The 22,699-nt window shown below is 45.3% G+C and overlaps 2 protein-coding genes across 7 annotated transcripts in view; one reads left to right on the top strand and one right to left on the bottom strand.

Annotated features, from left to right (window-relative positions):
* myt1b (myelin transcription factor 1b) overlaps nt 1-22,699 on the bottom strand; it is a 162,636-nt gene that overhangs the window by 119,859 nt on the left and 20,078 nt on the right. The window lies entirely within an intron of this gene.
* Nucleotides 8,448-10,800, top strand: LOC133488659 (uncharacterized). The gene is made up of 5 exons (XM_061796788.1): nt 8,448-8,568; nt 8,647-9,557; nt 9,723-10,215; nt 10,294-10,430; nt 10,753-10,800. The coding sequence occupies exons 2-5, from the start codon at nt 8,826-8,828 to the stop codon at nt 10,798-10,800; spliced, it is 1,410 nt and encodes a 469-aa protein (XP_061652772.1). The 5' UTR covers nt 8,448-8,568; nt 8,647-8,825.

Genomic DNA, 22,699 nt, shown 5'->3' with positions numbered 1-22,699 from the left:
CTGTGGGTCGTGACCGAAAGAACAAGATCCCGGATACAAGCGGCCGAAATGAGTTTCCTCCGCAGGGTGTCCGGGCTCTCCCTTAGAGATAGGGTGAGAAGCTCGGTCATCCGGGAGGATCTCAGAGTAGAGCCGCTGCTCCTCCGCATTGGGAGGAGCCAGATGAGGTGGCTGGGGCATCTGATTCGGATGCCTCCCGGACGCCTCCTGGGGAGGTGTTCCAGGCATGTCCCACCGAGAGGAGACCCCGGGGACGACCCAGGACACGCTGGAGAGACTACATCCTTCGGCTGGCCTGGGAACGCCTCGGGATCCCCCCGGAAGAGCTGGATGAAGTGGCTGGGGAGAGGGAAGTCTGGGCGTCCCTGCTGAAGCTACTGCCCCCGCGACCCGACCCGGATAAGCGGTAGAGAAGGATGGATGGATGGATGGATATAATGTTGTAATAGAGGGTTTGGCGCAGCTCCACAACAAGTATCTAAGGACTCAATGGCATTACCATAAAAAATAAATGATCACTACCCCTCATCGACCCATCATTTGAGCCCCTCTGTGACGCTCAGATATTCACCAAATTGGACCTACAAAATGCCTACCATCATCCGTATCTGAGAGGGGGACGAATGGAAAACTGCATTCAATACCCCCCCTTATTTACTTGGTCATGCCGTTCGGAGTAACCAATGCCCCTGCAGTCTTCCAATCCTTCATCAATGACATCCTCCACGATATGTTAAACCGGTTTGTTTTTGTTTACTTGGACGACATCCTCATTTTCTCCCGCTCCCCCGAAGAACACTGCAGTCATGTACGGCAAGTCCTCCAGCGCCTCCTCGAAAACCGCCTGTATGTCAAACCTGAAAAATGTGAATTCCACCTCTCCTCCGTACACTTCCGAGGCTGCATCATTGCCAGAGGAGAATTACAACCAGACCCTGCCAAAATCCAAGCAATAATTAACTGGCCCATTCCCACCACCCGCAAAGAACTACGTTTCCTCGGATTCGCCAATTTCTACTTCAACCGCAATTACAGCAAGGTCGCAATGCCACTCACTAGCCTTACATCCACCAGCTCCCCGTTTCAGGGGACCCTGGCAGCATCTCAAGCTTTTGACCAACTTAAGACCCTTTTCACCAGTGCTCCCATCCTATGTCACCCCAACATCTTCCCTCCAGTTAGTGGTGGAGGTTGACGCCTCGCACACTGGGGCCATTCTCTCGCAGCGGGACCCCTCTTGTCAAAAACTTCATCCCTGTGCTTTCTTTTCCCGTCGTCTATTCCCCGTCAAACGGAATTATGACATAGGCAACCAAGAGCTGTTGGCCATCATCTGGGCATTAGAGGAATGGAGGCACTGGTTGGAGGGGACGGATTTACCATTTATCATCTGGACTGACCGCAGGAATCTTGCCTACCTCCATACTGCCAAATCAGAATCAGAATCAGAATCATCTTTATTTGCCAAGTATGTCCAAAACACACAAGGAATTTGTCTCCGGTAGTTGGAGCCGCTCTAGTACGACAACAGACAGTCAAGTTACAGAACACTTTGGAGACATAAAGACATTGACAAAAAACAACAACAAACAACAATTGTGCAAAAAGATGCAGAGTCCTCTAGCACTTAGAGCAGTTCGAATGGCTAATATCGCAATAGTCCGGTGCAATGACCATTGTGCAAAGGGCACTGAGACTTCAAGGAGTGTATGCGGTTTAAAGTGACGAGTAGTGCGATAATCTGGGACAATGGTTGTGCAAATGTTACAGATACTCCTCAATCAGTGTGCAAATGGAGCAGATGCTACTCTGGCATGAGTGGCCACTATATGCAAATAGTGCAGCACGGCGAGACAACTACAGTGAGTGCACGAGTAATACATAATTGGCCACACAGAAATGTGACAAATGTGACAACGAACTCAAGTCAAAAAAATAAATTGCCAGCTTTTTGTAATGGAATTGTAAGTTAGCTGTTTAAGAAGTTGATTGCAAGAGGGAAGAAGCTGTTGGAATGTCTACTAGTTCTAGTTTGCAATGATCGGTAGCGCCTACCTGAGGGAAGGAGCTGGAAGAGCCGGTGACCGGGGTGGGGAGGGTCCGAGAGGATTTTGCACGCCCTTGTCTTAGTTCTGGCAGCGTGCAAGTCCTCAAGGGTGGGTAGGGGGGTACCGACAATCCTTTCAGCAGTTTTGATTGTCCGTTGCAGACGGAGTTTGTCCTTTTTTGTAGCAGCACCAAACCAGACTGTGATGGAAGAACACAGGACTGATTCGATGACCGCTGTGTAGAACTGTCTCAGCAGCTCCGGTGGCAGGCCGTGCTTTCTCAGAAGCCGCAGGAAGTACATCCTCTGCTGGGCCTTTTTGAGGACGGAGTTGATGTTGGTCGCCCACTTCAGGTCCTGGGAGATTGTAATTCCCAGGAACTTGAAGGTCTCGACGGTTGACACAAGGCAGCTGGACAACGTGAGGGGCAGCTGTGGCGAAGGATGCCTCCTGAAGTCCACGATCATCTCTACAGTCTTGAGCGTGTTCAGCTCCAGGTTGTGTCGGCCGCACCACAGCTCCAGCCGCTCCGCTTCCTGTCGATATGCAGACTCGTCACCGTCCTTGATGAGGCCGATGACAGTGGTGTCATCTGCAAACTTCAGGAGTTTGACAGTCGGGTTCGCTGAGGTGCAGTCGTTCGTGTAGAGAGAGAAGAGCAGCGGAGAGAGGACACAACCTTGGGGCGCCCCAGTGCTGATGCTGCGTGTGGATGAGGTGGCCTCCCCCAGCCTGACTTGCTGTGTCCTGCCCGTCAGAAAGCTGTAAATCCACTGGCAGATGGCAGGTGAGACGCTGAGCTGGAGAAGCTTGGATGAAAGGAGTTCAGGGATGATGGTGTTGAACACTGAGCTGAAGTCCACGAACAGGATCCTCGCGTAGGTCCCTGCACTGTCGAGGTGTTCTAGGATGAAGTGCAGTCCCATGTTGACTGCATCATCCGCAGATCTGTTCGCTTGGTAGGCAAACTGCAGGGGGTCCAGCAGGGGACCTGTGACACTCTTGAGGTGGTCCAGCACAAGACGTTCAAAGGACTTCATGACCACAGATGTCAAAGCGACAGGCCTGTAGTCATTCAGACCCGAGATTGCAGGTTTCTTGGGGACTGGGATGATGGTGGAGCGTTTGAAACAGGATGGAACTTCGCACATTTCCAGTGATCTGTTGAAGATCTGAGTGAAGACTGGCGCGAGCTGGTCCGCGCAGACTTTGAGGCAGGATGGGGACACGTGGTCCGGGCCTGCCGCTTTGTTAATCTTTTGTTGTTTGAAGATGCGTCTCACATCCTGTTCATGGATGGTTAACGCAGAGGTCAGAGGTGTGATTGTGGTCGCGGGTGCGGCCGGGTTGGTGTGTGGTGTGAAACTGTCCTTTTCAAATCTGCAGTAGAAGGTATTCAAGTCGTTGGCTAGTGTGCTATTGTTCTCAGCTTGGGGGGATCGTCGCTTGTAATTAGTCAGCGACTGGAATGCATGCCAGACTGATTTAGAGTCGTTTGCGCTAAACTGTTTTTCCAACTTTGCTGTATAGATCCTCTTTGCAATGTTAATTTCTTTGGTCAGCTGGTTTCTAGCTCGATTATACAGGGCCCTGTCCCCGCTCTGATATGCGTCCTCCTTAGCTTGGCGAAGCTGCTTAAGTTTAGCAGTGAACCACGGCTTATTGTTGTTGAATGTGCGAAATGATTTTGTTGGTACACAGACCTCTTCACAGAAACTGATATAGGATGTGACAGTGTCCGTATATTCATCCAGGCTGCCAGCTGAATTTTCAAAGACACTCCAGTCTGTGCAGTCTAAGCAGCTTTGAAGTTCCATCTTGGCTTCATTTGTCCACTTTTTGACTGTTTTCACTGTAGGCTTCGCACATTTAAGTTCTTGCCTGTATGTCAGTATTAAGTGAATTAAGCAGCGATTGGACAAGCCCAGTGCTGCACGAGGTTTGGTACGGTATGCGTTGTTTAGCGTAGTATAGCAATGGTCCAAAATTTTATTTTCCCTGGTAGGACAGTCGATGTGCTGCTTGTATTTAGGGAGTTCGTGGTTGAGTTTAGCTTTGTTAAAGTCCCCGAGAATAATGAGGGGTGAGTCGGGGTGTTTTTTTTCAATTTCGTTGACTTCATCGGCGAGCGTTAGCAATGCGGCGTTCGTGTTAGCTTGAGGCGGAATATAGACGCCAGCGAGGATGAATGATGCGAACTCACGTGGCGAGTAGAATGGTTTACAATTTAAGAATAGCGACTCCAAATGCGGGCTGCAGTGTGTGCTGAGCACCGTGACGTCCGTACACCATTTTTCGTTGATATAGAGGCATATCCCGCCGCCCTTTGTTTTCCCCGATGATTCCATGTCGCGGTCCGCTCGATGAATGTGGAAACCGGGAAGCATAATGCCGGCATCGGGTACAGCGTCGCAGAGCCAGGTCTCCGTGAAGCACATGGCCGCGGAACGTCCGAAGTCTTTACTGGTCTTTAACAGAAGATGAAGCTCGTCCATTTTGTTGGGTAGGGAGCGTACATTCGCGAGGTGGATCGACGGGAACGCCAATCTGTGTCCTCTCATGTGTCCGAAAACCGCGGACGCCGCTCCGGTGAGTAACTCGGGGAAAAAACTGAGCGGATATTCGAAAGTTGGTGACAGAAAGTCCGGAGTAGACTCCTTGATGGTTAGCAGGTCTCCCCTTGTGTAAGTGAGTCATGTAAGGTCTCCAAAGATGGACGAAAAACACAAAAAACACAAAAACAAAGACAATACTAGAGAGCGCGTTACCGAGGCGACCACACTGGTAGGCGCCATCTTGTTTTAGTTGAGATGAATGACGAAAGAATTAAATGAATACAGTGGGGTACGGAAAGTATTCAGACCCCCTTAAAGTTTTCATTATTTTTTATATTGCAGGCATTTGCTAAAATCATTTAAGTTCATTTTTCCCCCTCAATGTACACACAGCACCCCATATTGACAGAAAAAAAAAACTCCAACAAGCTCGCTGGGCCCTCTTCTTGAACCGATTTCATTTCTGCCTCTCCTTCCGTCCTGGATCCCGCAACAGCAAACCTGATGCCCTGTCACAAATTTACTTACACCCCTCCAGCCTTGCAGAACCAGAATCCCTCCTCCCTTCCTCGTGCTTCGTTGGAGCGGCCACTTGGAAGATCGAATAGGTGGTTAAAGAGGTTCAAAAGACTCACCCGGATCTCAAGACCGGACCTCTGAACCGTCTGTCCGCACGCTCTGACGTCCTTCAGTGGGCCTACAACTCTAAGCTCACCTGTCATCCCGGCATCAGCCGCACAATTCAGTTCATCCAGCAGCACATCTGGTGGCCCAGCTTAGTTAAAGACACCTGGGAGTTCGTCCAAGCCTGCTCCGTCTGTGCCCGAGGGAAGCCTTCACACCTGCCCCCACCTGGTCTGCTGCCCATCCCAAGCCGCCCTTGGTCCCACATCGCTCTGGACTTCGTTACCATCCTACCCCCCTATGAAGGTAACTCGATCATTCTCACTATTTTCGATCGCTTTTCCAAATATGTCCATTACGTAGCTACCATCTGCCTTTGAAACGGCTAACCTCCTTGTCCAACATGTCTTTAAACTCTGGAATCCCCATCGATATTGTCCAGACCGAGGACCTCAGTTCTACTCCCTTGTCTGGAAGGAATTCTGTAAAGCGTTGGGCGCAGCAGCCAGCTTGTCTTTGGGATATCATCAACAGAACAACGCCCAGACGGAGTGGGCGAATCAGTCCCTGTAATCGGGGCTTCGCTGTGTTGCCGCACACAACCCCTCCTCCTGGAGCTCATTCCTCCCATGGATTGAATAAGCCCACAACTCCCTCACCAGCTCCGCTACCGGTACGTCCATGGCTTGCTATGGTTTCCAACCTCCATTATTTAGAGAACAGGAGCAGGTGGTGGCGTTTCCCGCGGTAAAGGATCACCTCAAAAGGGTCCAGGCCATGTGAAAAGACGTCCGGGCGGCCAGTCTGCAGAGAAAAACAAACGACTCATGGACATTCATCGCTTTCCTACGCCTGAGTACAAGGTGGGTCAGTCCGTTTGGCTTTCTTCCCATGACCTCCCACTCCAGACGGAATCCCGGAAACTCACTACGTGCTTCATTGGTTCTTTCCATATCACAAAAATCATCAATCCCACGTCTGTCCAACTGAAACTTCCGCAGTCTCTAAAAATTCATCCAACATGCCATGTGTCACTACTCAAGCCTGTCTCCACCTGCGCTCTTCGCCCTACGGCCGTGCCCCCTCCCGCGTCATCGACAACCATCCGGCCTTCACAGTTACGCGCATCCTCGATGTGAGGCCCAGGGGGAGGGGTTATCAGTACCTGGTAGACTGGGAGGGGTATGGTCCAGAGAAGCACTCCTGGATTTCCCGAAAGCTGATATTGGACTCCCTTATTAGTTAATTTTATGCAGCTCACCCAGGGAAACCTGGTAGGATGCCAGGGGGCGTCCGTTGAGAGGGGGGGTACTGTCATGAGCTGTGCCTTGCAGTCCTTTTGTTGGAGCTTGGATGGCACTTTGCGCTCCTCTCGCCCTCTCTTTCTCCCTCCCTCTCTCTCTTCACAGTAATCAGCGCGAGGCGGGGTGCACACTGAACTGGTCGCCAGCCAATCGCACGTATAATGAACCATATATATATGTAAGAGAGCAAGGTCAATTTTCAGTTTCACATTATTTCCCGTAGTACAAATGTCACTCTTTCTGACTTCAATACAGTGTGTCAGACTGTAAATCCTAAAGGCCTCTTTATACTCCCGCGATCGCACGGCCGACAACGCCTGCATTGCATCCCGTGACCGACGAATTGCCCCACGCAGCACCTCTGCGTAGCGTGCCGCGCAACCGACAAAAAAACGCCGCGGAGAACATCTCTGTCCGTTGGTCCGTTTTTAGTCACATGCTGTGATGACGTACCAGCGTGCCCATTGGTTCTAGATACCATCTACGTCGTCCCCTTCTTGATCGATTTTGTAGCATAATTAAACCATCACCTGGTCATCTAGGTCCATTTGTTCTGTCGCGGTCGCCACTGTTGTTGCTTTGTTCCTTGTTACTGAAAGGAAAACCGGCTACCGGAAATGGCAAAAAAAAAATGCAGCGGAAACTCCACCCTGTGGTGTCTTATCCAATACCAGCCGTAGCGACACCCCCGACTTGGAAGAGAACAGCAGCACACTTTGAAAACAGCGCGCGTGGGTTGCACTCGAGTATAGAGGCAAACTACGCATGGGACAGCCGCAGTGACATCAGCGCGGTCGCCATCCACGCGAGTATAAAGAAGCCTTAAGAATGGCAGTAACTGCTAATCCTGAAGAAACAGCTTTGATTTCCGTGCACCCCGTTGTCTAGAAGGAATCAAAAAAAGGCCAAAACTGTAAATCCATTTATGGCTTTATGGCTTCAACTTTAAAACACAAAAAGAGAAAAGCTAAAAGGTCATAAGCAGCTCAGCCTCCCAGAAAGCAACAGCAGGTCACTCCCGACTTTTTCACTGACTCCATGATGCAATTAAGCATGGTGGTAGGGCAGCTGTGGTTCTGCTGATTGTATTAAAGAATCAGTGATGTCTTTCTGGAAAATACCCCCGAGATTAGGAGAGAGGGACTTTTACATAGCCCGAAAGTACACTATATACAAGTGTCACAACCGACAACATTCAATGCTTAAATAATTTTTAGGTCCAACTTTGAAATATGTTTTTTTTTTCTTTCGCTGGGAAGTTTTTTTTTTTTCTTCCTATATTGGTGTGTATTTGGGTGTGTATGGTTTTATAGCCCAGGGGTCGTTATCTCTCAAAAACAGAGACACACGAAGAGTTGGTTTCAAAGAATGCACAAGCACCATCGCACACCCAAAACTAGCAGAGGGACGCAAGAGATTGCTGTCAGGAAGCCCCCTAGGGGTGAAGTGACTTTTGACATGGGCCGAAACATATCATACCACCTCCCCCTCCACACACACACAGTCACAATCTGTTTAGTCACCCTTGGTGGGGAGAGAAAGAGAATCAGACAGAGAAGATTACCTGTGCATTGAGTGAAATCATCCTCTGTCAAGTAATGAATTTGTGCGTTTTGGTCAAACTTTAGCAATGTCAAACAATCACATGCACACAATTATGCACCGACACACGCACGCACGCATGCACACACACACGCACGCGCGCACACACACACACAAAGGAAATACTACTACTCCTACTGCATTCGGCAAAGAGACCCCCTTAGAGGCCACGACCGGTTACATTCTGGAGGATGCAGTGTGACGAGAAGAAGGGAGAAAAGGTAAAAGGTTGAATCCTACAGCAGAGTACAGAGGGTGTCTAGAGAAAAAAGTAATGCAGAACGACTGATAAAGAAAGGGTCTCTCCCCCTCCCCTCTCTGTTTCAGCTTCTCCTCAAGCCACGCACCTGTCTCCAATCAACCCTCATCACCACCTACATTTAAGCCTGACTGTTCCCGGAAATCCTCGCCAAAGTATTGCAGCCTCTCCTAGCGGTACCACGGCCCACCGTACTCATGTAAGCTACTCAACTCCTCGTTCTCTTGTTAACTCTTGTGTCTCCTCGTTCCCAGTGTTCCTGACCCACGTCATTCCTGCCAGCGCCCTGTTCTGTCCACTGCCTGCCACCTGTCAACACATCCAGGACCACTTCCATAACCTTTGCTCAATAAACTGTTCCTCATTTTACATCAGCCTCCGCCTGCTCTTGGGTTCAGCTACTTCCCACCCCTGACAGAATACTTTGGCCACTATGGACCCAGCAACTCCGGAGGCTCTGAAGAAGGCACTAACCCTCCAAAGCGCCCACATTGGACGACAGGACAAAGACCTGCAAGAAATCACCGAAACGCTCCACTCCCTTTCGCAACATGTCTCCCTCCTTTCACAACAGACGCAATACATGCAACCCCCTGTAAGTACTCCTCCCGAGCCACCCCGCTTCCCGTACAAAGAACCTCATGTCCCTCCGCCCGAGCCCTACTCCGGGGACCTAGGTGCATATAGCCAGTTTATTCTTCATTGCTCACTCGTATTCAATCTCCAACCGTACAGTTATCCCACCGAACGTTCCAAAGTAGCATTGGTCACTAACCTCCTCCGCGGGAAGGCAGCCAGCTTATCCTCGGGGTATCACCCGCAGACCAACGGCCAGACGGAGCGGGCCAACCAAACCCTGGAATCAGCACTCCGCTGTGTGGCCGCCCGCAACCCCTCCTCATGGATTTCCTTCCTCCCATGGATTGAATATGCTCATAATTCACTCACCAGCTACGCTACCGGTATGTCCCCATTCATGGCTTGCTACAGTTTCCAACCTCCACTGTTCGACCTACAGGAGCAGGCGGTGGCAGTCCCCTCCGTACAAGATCACCTTCAGAGAGCCCAGGCAGTTTGGAAGGACGTCCGGGCAGCGCTGAACCGGTCCGCAGCACGCAACAAGCAGCTCGCGGACCGTCATCGCTACCCGACGCCCGAATACAAGGTGGGTCAATCCGTCTGGCTCTCGTCCCACGACCTTCCCCTTCAAACAGAGTCCCGTAAACTCGCTCCACGCTTCATTGGTCCTTTTCCCATCACCAAAATCATTAATCCCACTTCCGTCCAGTTAAAACTGCCACAGTCCCTTAAGATTCATCCCACATTCCAGGTCTCATTGCTCAAACCTGTCTCCACCTGCGCCCTAAACCCTGCGGCCGTACCCCCTCCATCCCCCCGGATTATTGACGACCATCCAGCCTTCACGGTGTTGCGCATCCTCGACGTGAGGCCTAGGGGGAGGGGGTTCCAGTACATGGTCGACTGGGAAGGGTACGGGCCAAAGGAGCATTCTTGGATTTCCCGGAAGCTCATCCTCGATCCTACTCTTTTGGACGACTTCTACGCGGCTCACCCGGGGAAAGCCTGGCAGGATGCCAGGAGGCGTCCGTTGAGAGGGGGGTACTGTCATGGACTACCCTGCAGTACTGTTTTGGAGCCTGGATGGCGCTTTGCGCCCTCTCGTCCTCTCTCTCCCCCTCCCCTCTCTGTTTCAGCTTCTCCTCAAGCCACGCACCTGTCTCCAATCAACCCTCATCACCACCTACATTTAAGCCTGACTTTTCCCGGAAATCCTCGCCAAAGTATTGCAGCCTCTCCTAGCGGTACCACGGCCCACCGTACTCATGTAAGCTACTCAACTCCTCGTTCTCTTGTTAACTCTTGTGTCTCCTCGTTCCCAGTGTTCCTGACCTACGTCATTCCCGCCAGCCCCCTGTTCTGTCCACTGCCTGCCACCTGTCAACACATCCAGGACCACTTCCATAACCTTTGCTCAATAAACTGTTCCTCATTTTACATCAGCCTCCGCCTGCTCTTGGTTTCAGCTACTACTACGATTGGCTGGCGACCAGTTCAGGGTATACCCCGCCTCTTTCCCGAAGATAGCTGGGATAGGCCCCAGCACGCCCACGATCCGAGTGAGGATAAGCGGAACGGAAGATGAATGAATGAATGAATGAATATTAGCTTTGAGTAAAATCTTATTAGTGGGTCTTATTAGTGTTTCTGTCAAATTAAAATCTGAAAAAAAGGAGGACACCTTTATTAGCCACCGTGATCAAAGTTTTCTTGACAGAGTGGGTTCTAATACAAATTGGTTTAAATTGTGTTTTTGTGCTTTTGACCTAAACCTGTTTCAGGCAACTTGCAGCATATCCTTGTCTTCCTATATGGCGCCAGAAGCATGAGTTCAGATCCAATTACAGAAGTCAATCACTGTGATATCAGTAGGATGAGGCTCAGATTAGGAATCGGCCATATGGCATGTTGGGGCAACTGTGGTTACCACTGTGTGCTGAAGTTGTGCTTGCACACACACACACACACGCGCGCACACGCACACGCATACGCACACACACTTTTGCAGACTTACAGGAACTCTGGCTTACTCATACCACATGAGGAGAATGGTATTACCCCATACCATCAGTCCAATATGTCCATGCAATGATGCCATTAGGAGACATTTTAGCTGACACAGTGTTAAAGTTCCTTTTAATGGTCGGAATACAAAATGAATGCAATAATCTTTACAAATATGTTTACTGTAAGTAGAGTATGCTCAATCTACTTCCAGTCACACATCTTGTAACTTACTTTTATCAGACTTGTAAAGACTCAATGTTTTTAGCACCTCGTGAGCCTGCTTACATGGGATCTGCATTAATTAAAGGACCTCTTTAATGCTGTGAACATTGGCACTTATTCCATAGTTCTGGATTTAAAAACGATGTCTGCAGAAAAAATTCCCTCCCCCCCAAAAAAAATTGACACCTCAGTAATCTTAGGCCTGCTGACGTCATCGACAGAAGACGAGCACATTTCCTTATTAAAGTAGTAGGTGTTCTGCGGTGTAACTGTTGTCTATATTGAAAGGTTTTTTTTTTTTTTTTTTTACAATAACGAGTGACAATAGTGAGGTTAGATATAGTTGAGTAGGCTTGTTTTGTTAATATCAATTGCTGTTATGCTTCGTTGCAGAAGGAAATTAACCACATCAGGTAAGTACATGTAGATTCATTTCTGGCTATATACATTGGGTTAGTGTGCTCATTGCTGTATTGATTGCATCGCTCAACTTTGAAAAACAGTTTGGGAATATGGCGTAGCACAGGCGTTTGAGTTTCGTTTGCGCTCGGCGGACTTTGATGTGCATGGTTGGCTGGTGCCGTGTTCGTATTATTTTAATCAATGACACTGTAATGAATGAGCGATGTTTTTTTAGCATATTAAATTAGCTATTGAACATAATCTTAGGGTGCTGTGTGTTGATGTGAGTGCAATGGTACATCATAGCACTATAAGGTTTAATACAAACTTGAACAAAGCGGTGTTCGGAAACTCAAGCAAGATGTTTTTTTTTCTTATTTCCTGAAAAGTTATTTTGGTGGTGGGGGGATTCCGCCCGAAAGTGACAATATATTAAACATGAGTAAATACTGCTGCTTCATAGTATAGTGCATTCCTTTGTCCAGACGGCAACACAGCGAATTTAGTCTTCAGTTCCATTACTGATGTCACAGCAAGATACAGCAGCTGAAGTAAGGCTGGGCCATTCTAGCAGCTTTATTTTTTTTTCTTTGAAATCAATTAAGAGTTTCCTTGTCAGTATTTTTTGGATCATTATCCTGCTGAAATGTCCTCCCTCGTTTCATTTTCATCATCCTCATTAGATGGCAGCAGATTTTTGTCAAGAATGTCTCGGTACATTTGCCCATTCATCCTTCCCTCAATAATGTCAAGTTTACCAGTACCATTTACTGAAAAGCAGCCCCACACCATCATGTTTCCAACTCCGAACTTCACTGTTGGTATGGTGTTTTTAGGGTGATGTGCAGTGCCATTTCTCCTCCAAACGCGGTGTGCATTATGGCATCCAAACAGTCAAATTTTGCTCTCATCCGACCAGACTACATTTAGTATTTAACTGACTTGTCCAAATGTTGTTCAGCAAACTATAAATGAGCTTTGACATGCTTTTTTTTTTCCTTCCCAGCAATGGGGTCTTGCGTGGTGAGCGTGCATACAGCCCATGACGGCGGAGTACATTACTCACCGTTTTCCTTGTGACAACAGTACCTGCTAATTCCAGGTCTTTTTGAAGCTCTCCACAGGTGATCCTTGGCTCTTGGACAACTGTTCTGATTATTCTTTCCACTCCTCTGTCCGAAATCTTGCTAGGATCACATGATCAAGGCAAATTTATGGTGGTATGATTGGCTTTCCACTTATGTATTATGGCCCCAACCATGCTCACTGGAATGTTCAGAAGCTTAGATATGCGCCTGTAACCAACGCCATAGTTATGTTTTGCAACAATGACTTTGCGATGGTCTTGAGACAGCTCTCTGCTCTTACCCATCATGAGATGTGTCTTGACTCACACCTTGGCAATGAGACCTTTTTGTAGGCCATCAATTAGGACTGAACCAGCTGATATTCATTTGCACTGACAAGGGGCTGGATGGCTGTTTGATTATCGATAGATCTTGGCTTTCCATGCCTTTTTGTACCTCCCTTTCTTCAGGTGTTCAATACTTTTTTCCTGTCATTTCACATTTTTACACACAACTTAATTTCTGACCTTATTTGTTCTACTTTCTTTGTATGTATGGATTACATGGGTTTTTCCCAACCGCTGGTGAAATTGTCAGGTCAATAGCACCTTTGGAAGTATATTTAATGAGAAAAATGGTGACGAGTTAAATACTTATTTCAGCCGCTGTATGGGAGCGTATCGAGTTTGGCAATGAAAAGGGGGCATTTGGAGGGTAATCAGTTGTTTACTGATTGCCTCAAAATAGATTGATAATATTGTAAATGACTCCCAGTTGAATTTTATTGAGCAAAAAATACATAGAGAACTTGTTAGTGAAATATACGACATCTGGACGCTAAAGGTCCTTTAAACAAGGCCCAAAAAGTGACATGGATGTAAACTTTATTACTTGTTGACTTTATGCAGAAGAAAATTTAACACACTATTTCTTCTATCCACCCATCCATCTTTGTCCTTATTAGGATCACAAGTGAGCTCAAGCCATTTGACTGCAGGTTGAGAGAGAGGTGGGGGATACACTCTAGACTGGTTGTCAGTCAATTGCAGGGCATCTAAAGGAATTGAATTAAACTAAACTGGATTTAATTTAACTAAATTAAAGGTGACTGAGGTAGTTGTGTCAAATTGGTACATATTGTTGATCTATTATACTGCCTCTTGACCCAATTTTGTATTATTTGATCCGCTTTCTCAGAACAGCAAGGATTCTGATGATCTTGCTGAGATCAAGGTCAACGCGTGCATATTCTTTGTCTACAGGCTGCTAATTAGCAAAAAAATTTCTCATTCATCAGTTATTGCTTTGTGGGGGCGCCACAAACTTGTCCGTCATCACACATAACATTGCATTTTAATTACATTCCAGGTATCTTGTTTGATGTGCGTCCCGCGTCTGTGACGCACAAAAATTAGCAGGGACACATTCTGCATCTGTAGACGCATGGTTTAAGACTCACCCTACGTGTGTGCGTGTGTGTGTGTGTGTGTGTGCGTGCATGTGTGTGTGTGTAGGCGTGTGTGTGTGTAATGTGGGGAACACACAACTCAGATTTATCCTTTATTTAACCAGGTAAAATCTTATTGAGAGATAAAGTCTCCTTTTCAAAAGCCAAGAGGCAGCAGAAATTATACAGTACATAACACGACAACATTCATAAAATAAATTCAAACAAAGACTAAAAAATAACAGTGACAATAAAATGTATGACATCTGATTTAAAAACAGTGACAAAGCCCAAAGGCTTTCGACGATATACAATACATGGTGGGGTTATTTTTATTCATTCAAGTTTGGCAGGCTTTAAGACATGTTTGGGGCCTTGTTGGTGGGTTAATGACTCTATACCTCTGTGCCAAATGTTTAATATTTGTTTAAGTGAAATTTTTGCGGACAGAGCCTGAGTCTGATTTATTTATATATATTTTTTTATTGAAGATACTTTATTTATTGTCCTACATTACAATGCCAATGTCCATTATTTGTTAGTATGGAAAGTTATTTTTTCTTAAAAAGGATGTACTTGAATTATTATGCTCTATAATATCATATCAGTGGCATAAAAAAAAAACGATAATATCGTTTATCGTGATAGTTTTGGGGAAAATATATCACCCTCAAAAAATGTGCCATTGTGGCAGGCAGAAACATAATATATTGAGAGCGCAAGAGCAATGGATAACACAAAATACAAATTGTACAAATAAAAATCCGCAATACAGCGGGGCCCCAAAGCAACAACCGTCATACAGTGGAGGATTACTGTATCTGTACTCCATGATGATAAGTTGCAGGGACTCATTGTTCCAGGGCTAGGACTTATTGTTTCCAGACATGTGCATCCTGGGACTCACATAGTCTCAAGTGTAAAATCATCTATGAATTCTATGGCGCGTTCCACTTTAGATGGTCTGGATAAACAATAATTCCTTTCTTAATTCTCTTCTTGATTAGTGTTTAGTTAGTGTTAGCATTTGGTCAAAAAAACCAATGATCCTCGACCAGTACAATATAGGTGACTGGAAAGTAAAAGGGGTTGCCATTTAGTGGCAGAGTAGATACTGTATATGTCCACTGTAAAAGTGTTTACTTTTATTATCCATCCATTTTCAACACCGCTTATCCTAGTTAGGGTCGCGGGACGCTGGAGCCTATCCCAGCTGACTTTGGGCGAAAGGCGGACTACACCCTGAACTGGTCGTCAGTCAGTCGCAGGGCACATATAGACACGGACAACCATTCGCACTCACATTCACCGAGTGAATTCACACTCACGTCACCGAGTGGGAACTGAACCCACGCTGCCTGGACTAAAGTCAGGCGAGTGTACCACTACACCATCAGTGACTCTATTATTATTATTATTATTATTATTATTATTATTATTATTATTTGGAGAGGAAGGCAGGCTAATGCTTTACTTTTTCCTTAAGCTGTAAACCTTGGACCAGTTCAGAGTAGTCTTTGTGCCACTGAGTCTTTTCAATACTCATGATAATGGATTCATTTCATTCCATGTCCTTCACCTTTGTCCTATCTTTCTCCAATCCCTGTCCTCCACCACATCCATTTGAAAAAGAAGGCCCTGCATTTAAATTACGCAAGCCAGTTTACTGTAAGAGTCCACTGGGGAAATCGAAGAAGAGAATAGCAGAGGGGAGGTGGGGGTGAATGTAAAACAGAGTTATGGGAAATAGCAAAGGACGCAAGGCAAAGTGCGTAAAAAGATGGAGAAGATAGAGATGGTGGGAAGAACTGGGGTAGCAACGAGAAAGAGGATGATTGCTCAGGAGAAGAGAATAAGTGGATGTGAGGAGGGAGGGAGGGAGGGAGGGAGGGACGGAAGGAGGGAGGGTGGGAGAGGGAAGCTGTGAGTCTAAGTGAGGGGCATTGAGTAAAGAAAAATACGAGTAAGAAATGGACATTTGGATCAATCTAACATAATATGGACAAAAGTACTGGGATGTGGGGCTTTTTTGTCTATTTCTACTTCAAACCCACAAGCTAGATGGAGGAATTGAAAATACAGCAAACTATTCAGCAACTGGCCCCTTTTTAGGTATGAAAGCTTCTCTTCCTCTTCTGCGAAAATTTTCTCCAGCATTTGGGAGTGTGTTTGTGGGAATTTATCTCCATTCATCCTGAGTGAGGTAACTGATGTTGGATGAGAGGGCCTTGCTCATCATCTCTGATCCGGTTCTTTCCAAAGGTATTTGATGGGATTGAGGTCAGGGATCGCATGTTTTTCCACACCTCACTCTTCTAACCATGCCTTTACAGACATTGTTTTGTGCACTGGGGCATAGTCATTCAGTACAAAAGGGCCTCTCTCAAAACCTTTCAAGAAAAGTTGTGTAACAAGGGTCCGGGGTGGTACTGCCCGGGGCTCAAACCCACACAACCAACATCCCAGTTGAAAGTCAAGTGCACTAACCGCTGAGCTAAAAGCCCAGGCCGCTAACTCAGCAGCCAGCACTCTCTTTTGAGGATTCTGAGGAGTGATGTTTGACTAATGATAAAAAAATGCAAAGGAAACCCCAAATTGCACTTTGTCATTGTGGAATCTATTTAAGATGAACAGATGATGAGGTATGATGGAGGTTTGCTTCCCAGTCTGTTGAAGCGGCTACTGCACCACCAGGCAGTCTTGCTGTCTTCTCTTTAGAACTATTTATGCTGGATTAATTTTGATTTTTTTTTAAATAAATACAAAATATTAATAAAAACAATAATACAAAAATACCTAAACCTTTTTAGTACAGTTTATCTGGTAATGCAACCTCAAACCTAACAGACTCTGTTTTCCTGTTTAGCGCAAATCCTGTGAGATGTGTGGCGTAATTCTGCGAGGGAGTGGGTTACACCTGGTTGTCATAATCTCGCAGACACACAGCCATCGTATTTAACAAAAAGGGGCTGTCTGCACCGGTGGGCGTAAACACAGCTGATTGTATTCTCCGCCAATCAAAGCGGCTTAATTCATTCATTCCCTTTAAGTGAGGTGTAATGACGGTCTCACATTAATGGAGAGAGCGATCCGTGTGTGACTGAGCATGACTGGAGCATTGTCACTTGGCCGGTATGGCAATAGACAACCTGATTAAAAACAGGATGAGCTGGTGATAACCGTGGGCGACTAAAATATGTCCGCAGACCTCATGAATCTATCCCAACCCACACACGATCATTCGTACATATTGTCAGTCAGTTACTGTAAACCTCAATTACAGTACCTTACTGGCAACACTGGTGCCACTAAATTAATCTAATCCCCCCCCCCCCCAAAAAAAAAAAATATTACTTACAAAAGTGGGAAGAGAGTATGAATTGTGTTCTGGAGTCAAACACCACTTCATACATTGTACTAATCCACGACCTGCAACTCACTCCAAGTATTGAGCAGTATTTTCTATTGGCTCGCTAACCTGAATCAGGTGACACCCTACAAAAGCGGCAATCGCCTGCTGTCTCTTGACCTCTACAATGAGCTTCCTTCCACAGAAGCATTTTACGTGTATATAATAGAAGCATATACAACAATGCTTTTCTGCAACGGAGCCGCATTGTTAGTGTTCAGTATTTCTTCACAATAGAGTTTTATTAACATTCTCTTTCTTGTATGATCATATTTTCTTGCATGTGTCTCTTGTTATATAAGCATGTCTACACCAAAATGCTTAAAGACTGTGGAGCCATGAATGTTACATTGCATGCTTGGAATCATGGGCAAGTATTACAGTACACTTAGACATTTCTGTAAATTGTACAGTTATTTACCACATACTAAAATAATGTAAAGTTACCACATACAAAAATAATGTAAAGTTATTATAAAGTATTTAAATGTACAAACCCCAATTCCAATAAAGTTGGGAAATGGTGTAAAATGTAAATAAAACAAAATCAAGTGGAACCTTGATTTAACGGACCCCGATTTAACGGATATTGGAAGTAACAGACCATCTGGACAGTACGTTTCCAAAAATAATTTCCAGTTGTCACTTAAACCAGCGTTGACAAAGACTGTTAGTTCCAGAATTGGCCACTGCTGTTTACTGACGCTGTGGTACAATATAGGCAGAGATAGGGACACACATATTTCCAGGTCACAGATATACATTATGACTAGATCCAGCCAACACACGTACCCGTGCCTACGTGGAGGCCATGTTGAATTTGGCAACATTTACATCGTGTGCCGTGGGCTGACGAGTCAACATCAAATCATGGACGTCGTGTCCTCTGGGCCAAATAGGAAAAGGATCATCCAAAATGTTAAAAGTTAAAAGTTCAAAAACCAGCATCTGTGATGGTATTGGGGTTTGTTAGTGCCCATGGCATGTATAATTGGCACATCTGTGAAGGCACCATTAATGGTGAAAGGTACATACAGGTTTTGGAGCAATATAGTCTGCAGTCCAAGCAGTGACTTTTCCAGGGACGCCCCTGCTTATTTCAGCAAAATCAGAATACAAGTCTGTGTTCACTAACAGGAGCATACCCCTCTGTACCTTGCCTTGGTACCAGTCTTCTTAAGAGGGGTTGGACTCTCTTCCATGTTAGAGTTGGGTTTGTAAAATGGCAAAACTATTTAATCTGTATTGTTATTAAAGATGATGCACATTTGAAAGTACCAATATTGTTAACAGGGTATGTAGCATCACAACTGGAGAATGATAATGTTTACAATTCAAGGTATCTTCATTATCCCTGAGGGGGCAGTTTGTTTGTTTTGTATCTTGGACCTCCAAAAATACTCAGGACTTCAAATTAGTGTTATATTTTTCTACATTTGCTGCACTGTTGAGTGAAGAGTGCTTATATTTTTCTATATGTATTTTATTAGCTTATAAAGTATCATATTATGTTGTCTAATATCATGTTGTTATGGTTTTAATTATTGACTTCGAAGAGTGTTATTAACAAAAGGCATTAATAAAATGCACTACTCTCTAGCTTCTTTAGTTTTCAGTATAGATGCTTTAAAACTGGCTATTTTTAAAAGTTTAAAAACAAACATTTCATGAAAATAATCACGATAGGACGATATGAAAAAATGGTCATAGTTTTATTTGGGGAGAGGGGGTTTGCCAGATCACCCAGCTAAAAACATTTAGAACATTTCATAATACAACATTTCAACACAGCAGTTCTACTAAGCAAAATCCAAACTCTTTAAAACCAAATTAAATGAAACATTGACAGCCTGATGTTTCAACCTCCAAGCTTGAAAGTCCTTTAAAAGTGTTCTTTGATGAAAAATTAAACAGAAGCACACATGCCAGGGAGTATGATCCCATGGAGGCTGTAATGTTGCGGCACGAGGACAGTCAGTAAAAGGCAGGCCAGACTTTATTGATGTTAAATAAAACTTTTTTTCTTATTGCTGTTGTTTAATGTTTATGTGATATCCAACATAATCCAGTATTATAAAAATGTGTGTAAAATTAGGGCTGCACACAGAGAGTATATACATATTGCACATGCCATTATCGCAATGATGATATTTTTCGACATACAGTATTGTGCAACCCTATGTAAAATTATTTAATATTTTGGCCGGTAAAAAATATGCTTGGCCGGTGCATTTTTTTTTTTATCTACAGGCCAACTTGGCTGGTGAGTAAAAGAGTTAATTTCGGCCCCTGCCTGGTGGTGAATGGGCTTTGATGGTGGCAGACCCAAACGTATTGTGAGGGTTTGTTGGGAATGTTAAATCCTAATTGACCTAAAACAGGAACAGGTGATACTTTTCATGTCAAACAGTCTCAATTCGGGGGGGGAGAGAAAAAAAAAGTGTACCGTCTTGTTATGTAGTCAAAATGATGTTGAAATAACTACATCATGACCGTACAAATATATATATATAGATATTGAATACAGTACATCAAACAAATATATAAAACGTGTTGCTAGTGGTTGTACTACTTTATTGATAGGTATATATATTGCTGCTTTCCAAAATAAATAAAACAATAAAAAATTCCGGTAACCTTATAGAATGTTGAAGTTGTACACAGTTCAGAGATGTGTACGACTGTTGATCAGATAATGTAATCGATCCGACCAAATTCATGCCATTCCTTTCATCAATCCATTGCTTTTTACATTTTGGCCGCATGATGTAGTTATTTCAACATCATTTTTGATACATTTATTAGCTTTGTAGTGAACCTGCAGTGTGTGACTCAGTAGATGGAGTGAACCTTAATTTATTCTGACACACCAAATAATGACATGAAATTGCCACTCACCAGAGACAAATGGATAGGTATAGCTGATAGCTGAGATGGAACGCCTGAAGTAGTTTGTAGGGAAATCCTTGGAGCGATTCGAGCCAACAGGTTGTCAAAGTGGGCACAGGTTAGCCTCATGTAGCACTGGAAGCTGCAGTAATGCAGAAGCAGCTCCTGGAGAAGGTGGTGAAATTCACCAAGCTGTGTGCACCTCTGGGTGGTGTTGTGGACCCAAGCATGCCAGCGTTCAGCATTCAGAAGAGGTTTGGGCTTCCACGAGTACAGAGCCACAATACAGGTCAAAGGGTCATCTATTGCTGCTCGGGTATGGCAGGGGAAATGCTGTCTTCGCCTCCTGGAGGCTTACGGCGCTCATGAAGCAAATGCGCATTTAATGTGTATTTTTTACACCCGCGATCAAACTCAAGCGAGCGATGCGAGATCAAAGCGATCTTTCACATCCGGTGGGAACGTAGCATTGGAGATGGGGTGAGAAGCTCAGTCATCTGGGCTCAGAGTTGAGCTGCTGCTCCTCCACATCGAGAGGAGCCAGATGAGGTGGCATGGACATCTGGTTCTGGGCACGTCCCACCGGGAAGAGGCCCCAAGGACGACCCAAGACACGCTGGAGAGACTACGGCTCTGGGCTGGCGTAGGAACACCTCAGGATCCCCCCAGAAGAGCTGGATGAAGTGGCTGGGGAAAGGGAAGTCTCTGCTTCCCTGCTTAAGCTCCTGCCCACTCGATATTAGATAAGCGGAAGAAAATGGATGAACGAATGGATATTCTGCCATCCGAACAACGTCTTTTTTAGGGACGTTCCTGCTTATTTCAGCAAAATCGGAATACGAGTCTCTCTCTAACAGGAGCACACACCTCTGTACCCTGACCACCCTCCCAAAATAGAGTTCTATTTTAAAGTGGCAAGATACAGAGGGGTGTGCTCCTATTAGAGAACACAGATTCGTGCAGACATCATACTTTCTTTTTATGATCCTCTCCACTATAATGTGGTTCCAGCCAGACCTACTGTATATGATAAGTGCTCTGTATCACCCTTATCACGTATTTTTAGTGTTTTGCAACTTCATGTCACGATAGTTTAGCAATTAGCATAGCGTCCCCATCTTTCTCATGGTAGTTACTTCATGATAACAATACTTCTCATGAGTGCAGCTTATTCACCGCCATGGAGGCAATGATTAGTGACGTTCGCCTCCGCGACCCGGCATCACCTTCAGGCGCATTAGCTGGAGTTCGTAGGTAGCTGGGGTGGCGCAAAATAGTGTGCAAAAAGCATTCCCCCTTTGACCTATGCTGCATTGATCCGGACGCAACGAGGTTGGGTGACTGTTCAATGTGGACACACTTTTTTGTTTTTTTGGTATGCATTTTTTTTTTTTTTTACAATATAATGTACACGATCGCACGCTGACTGCGGTTTTTGCTTGAGTCATAACAACATCCTGTTTCCGCCATTTTATTTGGGTGACAAAAGGCTTTTCGACTGACACTTAACATTAAAACTGTATAGGTTTACTCTGTTCTCTCAATCACTCTGCCTTAGTCAAATGAAATGAAGGTTTGTTTACTAGATTGCGTCGTCCTTTGCCACCCGGAAGAACTTGTGACGTCATACTGAAATGTTTTATTAACACTTTAAACTATTAACATGCAAATCAGTGTCAGTGTCATGGGGCACAACTCATTTGGAGGGGTGGGAGGGGGCACAGTAACTCATTTGAGAGGGCGTGGCCTGCGCATGCCCCCCCAAATGAGTTGTGCCCTGCCACCGGTCCCTGCAGTGAACCCTTTTCGTGCCAGTTTTTATATATAATTTCAGCAAAGTCTTATTTTTTTTTCAACCACTAATAGTGAGATAAAGATAAATGGGAATTAAAACAAAATAATAATTCAGATCAAATCAAATGAAAATATGAAAAACCGTGTTGATCATTTGCATATACAGTAGTCACATCGCTTCCTGTCAAAGCACCATATCACATGTCTGATCATCATGGAGTGGTTGGGGTGAACGGAGATTTCCTTACCAAACTCATTTGCCGACAGTGGGTGGGATGGGTGTGTTTGGCCCCGCGTAAGATAGCCAGGGGTTTGTGTGTGTGTGTGTGCATGCGTGTTTGTGTGCGTATGCGTGTGGGCGCATTTTTGTAGCGTTAAAATGTGCACCCCCATGCCACCCATATCTTAAATTACTCCACTAAAAGGCTAATCATTAATTACATATTGTATGTGAAATGGGTTTGTTATTTCAGGAATGTACTGACTTCAAG

This window comes from Phyllopteryx taeniolatus, chromosome 1 (assembly GCF_024500385.1).
Source record: "Phyllopteryx taeniolatus isolate TA_2022b chromosome 1, UOR_Ptae_1.2, whole genome shotgun sequence".
Lineage (NCBI taxonomy): Eukaryota > Metazoa > Chordata > Actinopteri > Syngnathiformes > Syngnathidae > Phyllopteryx > Phyllopteryx taeniolatus.
The sequence above is the reverse complement of the archived record's forward strand: the minus strand, read 5'-3'. Positions and strand labels throughout refer to the sequence as shown.